At 43.4% G+C, this 14008-nt stretch overlaps 1 protein-coding gene across 3 annotated transcripts in view; it reads right to left on the reverse strand.

The window, feature by feature from the left end:
* The window catches only part of LOC109936546 (thymic stromal cotransporter homolog), a 20266-nt gene extending 7227 nt beyond the window's left edge, over positions 1 to 13039 (reverse strand). Inside the window, exons 1-2 of one of the 3 annotated variants that reach the window (XM_020535148.2) lie at positions 11718 to 13038; positions 96 to 179 (exon numbers count right to left, since the gene is read on the reverse strand). In XM_020535148.2, coding sequence (XP_020390737.1) covers positions 96 to 179; positions 11718 to 12699 — 1066 coding nt within the window. In that variant the 5' untranslated portion in view covers positions 12700 to 13038. Of the gene's footprint in view, positions 1 to 95; positions 180 to 11717 lie in introns of all 3 variants that reach the window. The other 2 variants (XM_048614341.1, XM_048614343.1) reach the window with 2 other exon arrangements.
* Between the last annotated feature and the right edge of the window lie 969 nt (positions 13040 to 14008).

Here is a 14008-nt window from a genome sequence, read left to right on the forward strand (position 1 = left end):
CCCCGCTCACTCTCTATAACCCCACTCACCCTCTATAACCCCACTCATCCTCTATAACCCTGCTCACGCTCTATAACCCTTTACTCCATGCTTACCGTAAGAAGCCCCTTCCATTTGCTTGGACAGCTGAGCTCGAATTGTGGGCATTGGAATACAAGAGAATAACATCATGCTGCGAGCTGGAGAAAATAAAGGTCACACCGTCACTGTGTGTACACAGACTGCCCCGTCACTGTGTGCGTACGCAGACTGCCCCGTCACTGTGTGTGTACGCAGACTGCCCCGTCACTGTGCGTACACAGACTGCCCCGTCACTGTGTGCGTACACAGACTGCCCCGTCACTGTGTATACACAGACTGCCCCGTCGCTGTGTGCGTACGCAGACTGCCCTGTCACTGTGTGCGTACGCAGACTGCCCCGTCGCTGTGTGTGTACGCAGACTGCCCCGTCGCTGTGTGTATACGCAGACTGCTCCGTCACTGTGTGTACACAGACTGCCCCGTCACTGTGTGTGTACCCAGACTGCCCCGTCACTGTGTGTACCCAGACTGCCCCGTCACTGTGTGCGTACGCAGACTGCCCCGTCACTGTGTGTACGCAGACTGCCCCGTCACTGTGTGCGTACGCAGACTGCCCCGTCACTGTGTGTACACAGACTGCCCCGTCACTGTGTTTACACAGTCTTTCACTCATTGACTCTCACATGCAGTTTCATCCTCTCCAACTCACACACATAGTCTCACATTCTCTGACTCACAGACGTAGTCTTACACTCACTGATTCTCACACACAGTCTCACTCTCGCTCTCTGACTCTCACGCAGTCTCTCACTGACTCTCTGACTATTACACACAGTCTCACACTTGCTGACTCTCACACTTATTCCCTAACTCTCACACACAGACTCACACTCAATTGCTGACTCTCATGCACAGTCTCACACTCACACACACACAAGTGTCACACAATGTTCTTGACCTCAGTGGCTGAGCTGCCCCCATGCCAGGTTCCCGCAAGGTGTGGCCATGAGGACACTGAGTTTTATTAGACTGTAGGTACACAGAATCCACCCACACACACAGCTTCAAAGCTCAAAGCCACTGCCAAATCCACAAAAGAAAACTCCTCATCCCAGTTCCAGTCGAGTGTGCGTGCCATCGTAACAGTTTCTGTTTTTTACGCTTGCTGTCAAGGTAACAGTGCAATGTTGTGACATTATTCAATTAATAACCATGGCTACAGCCCATCCCATAACTGCAGCTGGGAATGGGTGAAACTTGATTTGGTCATTCATGTCTGACCCAAAGAAAGCAGCAAGTTTTTGACAGTGATTTTTAAAAAAATATATGGGATTATAGGTCCTTCGATTGTGTTGTCCTCATATTATTATTAGAGAGGGGACGACCTGTGATGAAGAATAAAATTCACACTCACTAGCTCACACACACTCGTGCTGACACTCTCACTCACACACACTTTTGCTTACTCAAAGCACTCAAACACACTCTTGCTCATTCACACTCACTCAGATAAACTTACACTTACTAACACATACGCTCACATTTAATCACATACTCGTGCTCACTTGCACTCACACACTCATTCAATTATACACACATTTACACTCAGTCTTGCACACTTATTCACACAAACTTATGATCACACTCACCCGCACAAACTCATTTACTTAAATCCATTCACACACATTCACACTCACATACACACTCAAGCTCATAAAGACACAAAATCTTACTCACACCTTCACAGGACTTTGCATACACCCTTACTTTCATCCTCGCTCTCACTCGTATACACCCTCACACTTTCACTCTTGCTCACACCCTCACATTTCCATCCTCGCTCTCACCCTTACAAACCCTCCCACTTTCACACCGTTATACACATAATCATTCCCACACTAAAATGAATCACTTCACATTTGTCCTCCTATTGCTATTTGGAGTTTGCATCTTCACATGATAGACAGTGGGAGAGGGATTGAGAGGAGTTTCAGGTTGTGAAGCATCATGCTGCTGACACCGCCAATTCTACAGTTGATCTTCCTGATGTCACTTTATGAAAGAGCTCTGCAAAGCACAGCTGGACATTAATCTGATCCATGGAAAGCTGGGCTGAAGCTGCGAGGAATGTGCAAGTTCATCCTGACTGGTAGAGTGTGTATCTCAGGGAGAAAGCATGAGCAGGATTTTGTGGGAGTCGCTGTAGTTGAGGGCAGGTTTGGTGATAATTAAAAATGAGGAGAAACATTATAAAATAAAAGGTATCATTTTAAAGGGGGTGCAGGGGCTCAGGATCCTTTGTGTATGTGTGTGAAGATCATTGAAGGTGGCTGGATAGGTGGACAGAGCAGTTAATAAAGCATACATGCCCACAACTTTGTCAATAGGGGAATAGAGTACAAGAGCAGAGAGGCGATGTCAAACATGTGCAAGACACTTGCTGGACCTCAGCTGGAGTATTGTACACTGTTATGGGCGCCTCACTTTAGGAAGGATGAAAACACTTTGGAGAGGTTCCGGGAGTGAGACCCTTCAGTTTTGATGGTAGACTGAAGAGGTTGGGAGCATTCTTTTTGGAGAAAGGAATACTGAGAGGAGGTTTCCAAAATCAGGAGAGCCTGAATAGAGTAGAGAGGGAGAAACTGCCCCTGCTTATAAAGGGAGCAATGACAAGAGGGCACATATTTAAAGTGTAAAGTAAAAGAAGCAATGACAATGCTAAGAAGTACTTCACACGAGTGTTTCAGACTGGTATGCACTGCCTGAGAGTATGAGAAGCCACATTTGGAGTATCGTGTGCAGTTCTGGTCGTCCTATTGTGGAAAGGATATTACTAAATTAGAAAGAGTGCAGAAAAGATTTACTAGGATGTTACCTGGACTGCAAGGTTTGAGTTTTAAGGAGAGGCTGGATAGGCTGGGACTCTGTTCCCTAGAGCAGAGGAATCTGAGGGGTGACGTTATGAAGGTCTATAAAATTATGAGAGCCATAGATAAAGTAGATATTGGGCAACTCTTCCCCATGGTCGGGGAGCCAAAATCTGAGGGCATAGGTTTAAGGTGAGAAGGGAAAGATACAAAAGGGTTCAGAGGGGAAGCTTTTTCATACAGAGAGTGGTGAGTGTCTGGAATGGGCTGTCAGAGGTAGTGGTGGAGGCAAGTACAATTTTAGAAACATTTGGACAGGTATATGGATGGGATAGGTACGGACGGATATGGACCAAACTCAGGCAAATGGGACTAGTTTAATTGTGAAAACTGGGCAGCATGTTGTAAACCTCTATGGCTCTATGGTGGAGGCAAGGTTTCAAGAGGGAACTAGAGCAGGATCTGAAAAAGAAAAATGTGCGTATAACATTCAAACCAAGAAACAATGAACTAAGAGTACAAATAGAAATGAATGAGTAGGTTCTGATCAAATTACATTAATTGGACTGGAATATTGAAGGTTACATGGCATTAAGAAGGGCAGAAAGCTAGGAAAAGGTGGATGAGTGGCATTTTAGTTAATGATAATTTTAACACACCAGAGAGGCCTAGGTTCTAGAAACCAGGATGTGGAAACAGTCTGGGTGGAGACGAGCAATGATAAAGGCAAGAATTCACTTGTGGAAGTGGTATATATGCCCCCAACAGTAACCATACTGTAGGTGGAGTATAAAGAAGGAAATAATTGGAGCTTGCCAGAAAGGCATTATGATAATCAAGAGGGATTTTAATCTACATATAGACTTGAAAAGTCAGACATATAAAGGGAGTATAGATGAATTGTTCAGAGAATGTTTTTAGGACAGTTTCTCTGAACACTAGACCAGTTTTTTAAATTCGTTCAATGGATGTGGTTATTACTGAATGGGCCAGCATTTATTGCCCAAATGGGAATTAAGAGTCAATCAACATCACTGTGGGTCTGGTGTCACATGGATGTCAGGTAACAATGGCAGATTTCCTTCCTGAAGGGACATTAGTGAACCCAGATAGGGTTTAAAGGTGTGGGATAATGTAAATAACATTTAAGATTTAGTCAGTTAACAATAATATATAGTAAACATTAAAAATAATTTGGATAAGGCAATGAAAAAAGTGAATAGGGTCTATACTTGACAAAATTCCACAATTAAAATCATAGAATCCCTATAGTGCAGAAAGAGGTCATTCAGCGCATCAAGTCTATACCAATCCTCTGAAAAACATCTCACTAGGTCTCTATCCTATCCTTCTAACCCCTTTACCATGGCCAATTCATCTAACCTGCATATCTTTGGACTGTGGTAGGAAACCAGAGCACCCACAGGAAACTCACACAGACACAGAGAGAACATGCAAACTCCACACAGATAGTCACCCAAGGCTGGAATTGAACCCAGGTCCCTGATGCTGTGAAGCAGCAGTGCTAACCACTGAACCACATTGCTAATCATGAACTGAAATAAAAGTGTGCAACAATGTACATAATCGGCAGTACGATGGCTCAGTGGTTAGCACTGCTGCCACACAGCGCTAGGGACCAGGGTTCAATTCCACCCTAGGGCGACTGTCTGTGTGGAGTTTGCACATTCTCACCGTGTCTACGTGGGTTTTCTCTGGGTGCTCCGGTTTCCTCCCACAGTCCAAAGATGTGCAGGTTAGGTGGATTGGCCATACTAAATTGCCCATAGTGTTTAGGGATGTGTAGATTAGGGGGATGTGTCTGGGTGGGATGCTCCGAGGGTCGGTATGGACTTGTTGGGCCGAAGGGCCTGTTTCCACACTGTAGGGATTCTATGAAAATGAATATATTAGCAGAAAGTCCTTTCAATAAAAAAGTGTGCGAAAGAAAACACTCAATAATAGGCAAAATGGTTCATAGGACTTTGGCAGATCAGCCAGAGTGGAGGGGCCTGGGATAGATTACTGGTAAAACAGAGAGACAACTGTTATGAATCATGGTGAACCGGGTGGTTTGGGTATATTCCTCAAGGTTACTAGGCATAGATTATAAATTTGTAGTTTGTAAAATGGTTGTACAAAGTCATGAAGAATCAGGAACTACTCACAACTACATTTTGCACAACCATTGACAATTTGTTGGAAGGAGGCCAGATAAATAAATTCAAAATAAGGCCATCAGTTCTAAAAGACAACTACCAAATGTGGACACTGATATCAAAAATTAACCATGGTGGGGGCTGGGAGCCAGTCATTGGAAAGATGAACCTAGTGGATATAAAGTAGGGAAAACCACTGAAAAAATTAACAACTGTTTGAATGTACAGGATGAGGGGCAGGAGGTGAGGTCCATAAATTGTAAAATAAAGTACAAAAATGGAAGGCAAGAAAATGCAGCGTACACTCCACAGTAGCTTTTGGAGGGAACATGATAAAGAGAGAGATCCCAAACCACGGAAAAGAATCCTTTTAGTAGGAGGAGATAAAAAAGTGACAGTATAACTTAACAAGGTCAAGGAATATCCCCAGGAACAAAAGCCCACATGATTGGGAAGTCTCAGCAGCTATGAACAAATTAGAAGACAAATTAATAAAAGCTACCATACAGCAAAAATTACAAAGCTGGTGAGATTTTGGGGTGCACGCAGAGATTTCAGATTGGGTACAGACTGCCCTATTGCACCGGTAGATATGCACATAAAAACTATCTCCTGATGGAACTTGCAAGGCTGAAGTTTTGAAGAAAATCTGCGGCTAAGATACAAAGCGATTCATTGACAGCTAAAAAAAGTAATTTTGAAAATGTTCCTGGTTTGGTTAGCAAAAATGCTTGGAAATGTAAATTAACTGATATTAAATAGTACTTTTCTCTTGCCAAAAGTTAAATAAGTGCATATATAGTCTGGAGTTTTTTAGGGGGATGTAAGTAATAGAGCAGACAAGGGAGAACCAGTTATTGTGGTGTATTTGGATATTCAGAAGGCTTTTTTTTCAATGCGATCTCTCAGAAGAGATTAGTGGGCAAAGTTAAATTGTATGGGGAAGGGGGTAATATATTGGCATGGAATGAGAATTGGTTGACAGACATGAAGCAGAGAGTGGGAAGAAATAGATGTTTTACTGAATAGCAGGCAGTGACTGATGGATTACCATAAGGATCAGTGCTTGGGCCTCAGTTATTCATGATATATATAAGTGACCCGGATGAGGCAACCAAATGCTTCATTTTCAAATTTGCTGATGACACAAAACTGGGTGGGATTGAAAGTTGTGAGGAGGGTGCAAGAAGGCTTCAAAGTGATTTAAACAAGTTTATTGAGTTGGCAAACACATGGCAGATACAGTACAATGTGGCTAAATATGAAGTTAGATACTTTGCTGTAAGAAACAGAAAGGAAGAGTATTATTTCAATGATGTTCTCTTGGGAAGTATGGATGTACAAAGGGTTCTGGGTGTTCTTGTACACCAGTCAATGAAAATAGACAGGAAGGTGCAGCAACAATGAGGAAGATATACTGGCCTTCATTGCAAGAGGAATTGAGTTCAAGTAGGGATGTCTTACAGCAGTTACACAGGGCCCTGGAGTCCATACCTAGAGTATTGCATGCAGTTTTGGTCTCCCTACCTAAGAAAGGACATACTTGCCATAGAGGGAATGCAGTGGAGGTTCATTAGATACCAGGACTGTCTTATGAGGAGAGATTGGTTTGACTGGGCCTGTATTCACCAGAGTTGAGAAAGATGAGAGCACACCTGATTGAAACATATAAAACTCTAACAGGGCTGAACAGGCTAGATAAAAGGTGATGTTTTCTCTGGTTGGGGAGTCTAGAACCAGGGGTCATTGTCTCAGGCTTTGGGATAGACAATAAAGAACTGAAATGAGGAAATATTTCTTCATAGCATAGTGAACCTCTGGAATTCTCTACCACAGAAGGCTTTGGAGGCCAAATCACTGAATATGTTCAAGATAAGAGACCATGATATTAGAGGTAATAAATTAGGATGAATAGAAAATGAACTAATTATTAGAAGACAAAGAGTTAGAATAAGGCAGCAGGGTTGCATTTTTTTAGCTTGGCAACTTACAACAAGTGGTGTGCCACAGGGATCAGTGCTGGGGCCAAAGTTATTTACTGACAGGGTAGTGAAGAAGGCGTTTGATACGCTTGCCTTTATTGGTTGTGCATTGAGGATAGGAGTTGGGGAGTCATGTTGTAGCTGTCCAGGATATTGGTGAGACCACTTTTGGAATATTGCGCTCAATTCTGATCTTCTGCTATAGGAAACATACTGTGAAACTTGAAAGGGTTCAGAAAAGATTTGCAAAGATGTTGCCAGGCTTGGAGGGTTTGAGCTACAGGGAAAGGCTGAATAGAGTCAGGCTATTTTCCCTGGAGCGTTGGAGGCTGAGGGACGATCTTGTCGAGGTTTATAGAATCATGAGGGGCATGGGTTGAGTAAGTAGTCAAGGTCTTTTCCCTGGGGTGGGGCAGTCCAAAACTAGAGGACACAGGTTGAAGGTGAAAGAGGAAAGATTTAAAATGGCCTTTAAGGGGCAACTTTTTCACACAGAGGGAGGGGCATATATGGAATGAGCTGCCAGACGATGTGGTGGAGGCTTTTCTTTTATTCTTTATTCATTCACGGGATGAGGGCGTCACTGGCCAAGCAGCATTTATTGCCCATCCCTAATTACCCAGAGGTCAGTTGAGAGTCAACCACATTGCTGTGGGTCTGGAGTCACATGTAAGCCAGACCAGGTAAGGGTGGCAGTTTCCTTCCCTAAGGAACATTAATGAACGAAAAGGATTTTTCCAACAAGCAACAATGGATTCATGGTCATCAGTAGATTGTTAATTCCAGATATTTTATTGAATTCAAATTCCACCATCTGCCATGGTGGGATTCAAACCAGGGTCCCCAGAACACTATCTGGGTCTCTAGATTAATAGTCCAGCAATAATACCACTAGGCCATTGCCTCCCTGTTACAATTACAACATTTAAAAGGCATCTGGATGGATACACAAATAGGAAGGGTTTAGATGGATATGGGCCAAATGCTGGCAAATGGGACTAGATTAATTTAGGATATTTGGTCAGCATGGGCGAGTTGGACCGAAGGGTCTGTTTCTGTGCTGTACGGCTCTATGACTCTATATATTAATAGTTTGGACGAGGAAAGGATTGAACTGTCTCCACATTTGCAGATGACACAAAAACAGATTGGAAGGCAAGTAGTGAGCAACGTTCCCTCTAAGCTGCACAGCCACTCCGATGTTCCATGCAATTTCATGCCAATCATGGCATTGACATTCCAATTCCAGAAATCACTGGCACGCACAAGCCTTGCAGTCCTTGCAGCTGGTAAGAGAATTAGAGGGATCACTGGTGGTGAGGATGACATAAAGAGTCTGCAGAGGAATATAGATAGGATAAGCGAGTGGACAAAATCTTGGTAAATGGAATATAACATGGGGAAATGTGAGGTCATGTACTTTGCCAGGAAGAATACAGGAGCTGAATATTATTTAAATGGAGAATGACTGCATAAAGCTGCAGCACAATTTTATAGGCATCAAAGAGTCTCGGGAGAAAGCAGGAATGAGCTCAGGGATCAGCCATGATCATACTGAATGGCAGAACAAGGTCAAAGAGTTCAATGACCTACTCTGGCTCCTAGTTTCTATGAAGCGGAATCAAGTAAGATCCCAAAAATAGCTGTTAATCATGAAATGGAAGGAAGGGAGTAAATCAAGAAATTACAATCACTAGAGAAGTAGTCCTGACTAAACTGTTGGAGCTGAGGGTTAATAAGTGCCAGGTCCTGATAGACTTCATCCCAAGGTCTTAAAAGAAGTGGTTAGTGAGATAGTTGGTTATTGAATCATTTCCCTTGATTCAGGGATGGTTCCACTAGAATGGAAAATGCAGTTCCTTTTCTTCAAAAAGTAAGGGAGGCAAACGAGAAACCTACAGGCCAGTTAGCTTGGCAGGGAAAATGTTACAGGCTATTTTTACAGAATTTATAACAGGGCACTCAGATAACTTCAAGGTAATTAGGCAGAATCAACATGGTTTTGTCAAAGGGAAATCATGTTTGATCAATGTGTTGGATATCTTTGAGGGAGCAACACGTACAGTGGATAAAGGGGAGCCAATGTATATGCCGTATTTAGATTTTCAGAAGGCATTTGATGAAGTGTCACATCAAAGATTCGTGTGGAAAATAAAAGCTGATGGTGTAGGAGGTAACAATGGAAAGAAGATTGGTGAGCTAACAGTGGGCATAAATGGGTCAGCTTCTGGTTGGCAAGATGTAACAAATGGTATGCCACCAGGGACAGTGCCGGACTTGGAAAATGTGGGAAAGCATGAAATTGTCCATTTTGACAGGAGGAATGAAAAAAGTGAAGCATTTTATCTAACTTTTGAAAATCTCACATGGGACGTGGGTGTCACCGGCTGCCCAGCATTTATTGCCCAACCGTAGTTGCCTTTGAGAAGGTGGTGGTGAGCTGCCTTCTTGTACTGCTACAGTGTATGTGCTGTAGGTAGACCCAACATTTTGTTTGCCCCTCTCAGTTTCTCCTGCTCTAAACCCTTTGGGGATAATGCGCTATATTTAGTCAACGCAACACCTAGTAACGTAAATGTGGTGGGGAGGTGGACGTGGGCAATGTTGCTGCTGCTGTGAGAGGGAAGACTTGGCAAGATATTCCCAGGGAGTTGGGAACTGCACCACCCATGGTGGGGTAAGATAATTGTGAAGGGGCTGACAGTATTTCCAAGGTGGGATATGGAAAAGTGTGGATGGGAGGGGTCATGTGGGAGGGGAGATTTGTTCATGGTCAGGAGCATCCTGGCTTCAAGGGAGGCACAGTGAATGAAAATAGTCTCAGCCTGGAAGTCAGGGCGAGTACCTGGTGAATTCAGCTCAATGCCGGCTGTGAGAAGCCTCCATGTTGATTTGATTTATTGTTGTCCCATGTACCTAGGTACAGTTTGAAAAGCTTTTTCTTGTGTACAGTACAGGGACAGCATACTATACAAAGTGGGATAATAGAACAGTGAAGAATATAATGTTACAGCTGCAGAGAAGGTGCACAAATAGTGAGATCAACATTAAATTTAAAATTTGAGAGGTCCATTCAGCAGTCTAATAACAGCAGGGAAGAAGCTGTTCTTGAGTCTGTTGGTACGTGTGTTTAAGTTTTTGTATCTTCTAACCGATGGAAGAGGTTGGAAGAGATTATAACTGGGGTGGGAGGGATCTTTGATTATGTTGGCTGCCTTCCTGAGGCAGTGGGAAGTATAGATGGAGTCAATGGATGGAAGGTTGGCTTGTGTGACAGACTGGGCTGTGTTCACAACTCTCTGTAGTTTCTTATGGTCTTGGGCAGAGCAGTTGCCATATCAAGCCGTGATGCTTAGCACCAAACAGTAGCTCAGGGCACCAGCTGCACGCAGCCCTTGTCCACAGGCATTGGCATCTTCTCATGACCATCAAGACTTCTCTCTGATACACCCGCTCTGGAAGCACAGACCTGCAACTAAGGGCGCACCAACAACTAACATTGAAAGGTTGCTGCAGGGATATTTTCTCATAGGAACAGGCACCCAGGTCACAGATTAGACCAGGCTGCTCTCTTAGCATTTACTCATTCAGTGCCTACGTGTTCTGCCCTGCCCTGCCCTGCCCTGTTGTGCCAATTAGTACAGTCACATGACCACACAGTCTGCCTTGCTGCTTAGCAGTCCTCAGGAAATGGGTAGACATCTTGCACCTCAAATAATGCTTGTGATTTGTGACTGCATTTGGAATACTAAACTAATCTCTGTGAGGGATAAACCATCATAAAACCTTTTTTTAAATCCTGTAATACTGACAGCATCAGGCAGATTAATGACGCAATAGGGAATATTAGTCAAATACTTGAACCTGTGATCTCAAACTTGCCTTTTGATTCATCCTCAACATGTGGGAATGTTGATGGGGCCAGGAGCCTCAATCGGAATCATGCCAAGGGAAATATACGTCAAAAGTGTAAAAGAAATCACGTTTCACAATGTCAAAATATCACAAAGGATATCTGTTGTGGTTTACAATAATCCGAGTGCTTCACTGAAGCCAATTCATGAATTACAAAATTCACTGACTTCAAGTTCATGCTTGAGATCACAAGCCTGAGGATTACTAATAAGACAGGAAACTGCATCTGTGGTTAGGATTTTCCAGTGTTTAGATTCCAGGCAATTACATAAATGGCCCCCTACTCCCAATCCTATATCCTTTCTGTACCTCATTGCTATTTTTTCCAAATATTTGAATAAATAATGACTTTAATTACTATTGCTCAGAGGAGGAAGCGGTGTAGTGGTATTGTCACTAGACCAGTAATGTGGAGCCCCAGTGTGGGAACAGGGGATCAAAGTCACCCACAGCAGATGGTGAAAGTTGAATTCAATTAAAAATAAGGAATCAAAAGTTAGTTTAATTGAAACCAGTGTCAATTATTGCAACAAAAACCTGTCAGAGTCATGAATCCCTTTCAGGGAAGGAAAGCTGCCATCCATACATAGTCTGGTCTAATTGTGCCTCCAAACTTACAGCAATGTGGTTGAATCGCAATTACCCACTGGGTACTAAATGCTGGCCTAGCTAGTGATACCCATCTCTCAAGAATGATTAAAATGGAGGCTCCAGAGGCCAGAGGAGTTTGTCTAATTGTTATCGGTGCGGTTAAAGGGGAGTGTGGTACTTACCAACAAAATAGACTGAACTCCTCCTCACAAAGGCCATGGTGATGAACCCAGACGTATTGGAGATGATGCCCGTAAACACCAGGGAGGTGTCACTCAGCCATTTGGAGAGAATCAGAACTCCGAGAAAGCTGGTCAGAAACATGACGTAGCAAGCAGCTTTACCGTAGCCCACCCAGACTGCATCCCAGCTCAAGGGGGGCTTCAGGACAAAGATTGAGATGATGTTCTCACCACCAGTCACTCCAAAATCATACAGGAGGTAGCAGACAAAGAGAAGAGCCATCTGTATGCTGTATCTCTTCGGGCTGGGGTCATTCACCTCTGTGGGAACCTGACATTGTGGTTGGACAGAAGGATAACGAAGGATAAATGCTGAATACAGCAGACTTAGTAAGTACAGAGTCAGGCACAGGCAGATCAGTAAGAGCCCATGTTGGTTGTTAACTTTCATCAGGAAGAAGTGGCCAGATGCCACACTGCCAATGAATCCAGCTATCCCCGACGCTACCTCCAGTATATTTAACCTCAGACTGCGTCTGGCTGGTCCTGACCTCAGGGCAGTGATGGCATTAATCCCACTCCAGTAAGCTGGGAATCCTCCAGTCAATCCATTGATCACAGCAGAGCCGAACATCACATTGACAGGCAGCTGGAAAATGTGGGTGAACAGTAGTAAGAGTCTTCCCAGCAGGTAGCCCAGTAATGGCACCACCAGTAGCACCTTCTGGCCTTGGCAATCAGCCCACCTTCCCAGAAGCACCGTGGTCAGTAAGGGGGCTAACGAGTAGATCATGTTGTAAATCATGTAGAACCGGGCCACTTCCTTCTGGACCAGGTCACTGCTTCCAGCCGCTGTCCCATTCAGGTGGTCATATACCTCCATCAGTAGTGCTGTATCAAACAGGGAATTGGCCACATTGGTAACAACCACTACTGGCTCCACATAGCTCAACAGAGAATTCATATCAACACCCAGAACCATCTCCACTACTCAATGCCTGCTGCCTATCAGACCCTGTACAAGGCAGACACTGTTCCGGGACCAGACACTGTTCCTGAACCAGACACTGTCCCTAGATCAGACTCCGTCCTTGGCAAGTGTCTGGGCTCCTGTAATCTCTCCACTCAGGATTCAGTTTATGAGCCTCATGCACAGAAGCGTATCTCTGTTCCGACAGATTCTGCATGCAAATGAGGAAACTGCTTCTCGGTAGTTGGTGTTCTGTAATGTTAGTCACTGATGAGAAACTGGTTTGGTATGAGGAATTGTGAGCATGAAAAAGGAAATGTAATGAAACTCACACAGTGGTTTAGTGACTAAACCTAAATGTCCGCAACTGAAAGCAAGGTACTTTCTACTTCCTCTAACTTTAAACACTACTCTATTAATGTTGAATGTTTACGATCCCCATGGAAATTGACAATATTTTAAGAACCAAATTTCCCAATTAATCAACAGAAAGGATAATTTCACGTTTTATGTCTTTTACTGTAAGAAACAAAGTAAAATGAATATAGATCAGACATTACTTAACAGGGCACTAATACATCGAATGAAAGAAGTCACATTCACATTAATTAATAAGTTGAGGTGCATCTTACAATATCTTTCTCTGCATAACACTCTTCTGACAGATGTGTAACGTTACAAGAACAAGTCTAATATTGCTCCCGGCACTCTGGCAAGCTAATTATTCCCTCCCACATTAAACTGCAACTTTCAGTGCTCTTTGAAATTCATTCCTTTCAGTGCCTGCCTCTCCCAGACTTAACTTTCTCCAGAAAGGCACACCTTGGCAACTCCTTGTTCCTTAGATCTCCAAACAACACATCTGTTCTTCCCCTTTACTTTGAAACAGTAAGTAAACCTATAGGAATCCTGCTTCATCACACCATATCTCTCTCCCCCTGTTTCATAATGTAACTGTCACTTAATTTCAATAGCTTTTAATTGCCCTCTAGGCAACCAAATCATGTGAGGACATCTTAAAGCTGGTGTGTTTCTGGCATTTCCAACTTTACTTTAAGTTAAAGGAGATATTTTGAAACATGTCCAACTTGTCAAGTCCAATATTCACAAAATAATTGACTGTGTGCCTGTACTGTCATATGAACGTTCTTCCCAAAGAGCTGGTAGCAGTTTTGATATTATTCAGGGATGTACTAGACCAATACAGAGGGCAGTTAACCATCTGGGATCTAGTGTCATGTGCCAGTTAGACTGGGTTTCCTTCCCTAAATCAGTTAGGTTTTTACAACAACCTTGTAGTTTCATGGTCACTTTTACTGAT

This window comes from Rhincodon typus, chromosome 29, assembly GCF_021869965.1.
Source record: "Rhincodon typus isolate 14 chromosome 29, sRhiTyp1.1, whole genome shotgun sequence".
Taxonomy (NCBI): Eukaryota; Metazoa; Chordata; class Chondrichthyes; order Orectolobiformes; family Rhincodontidae; genus Rhincodon; species Rhincodon typus.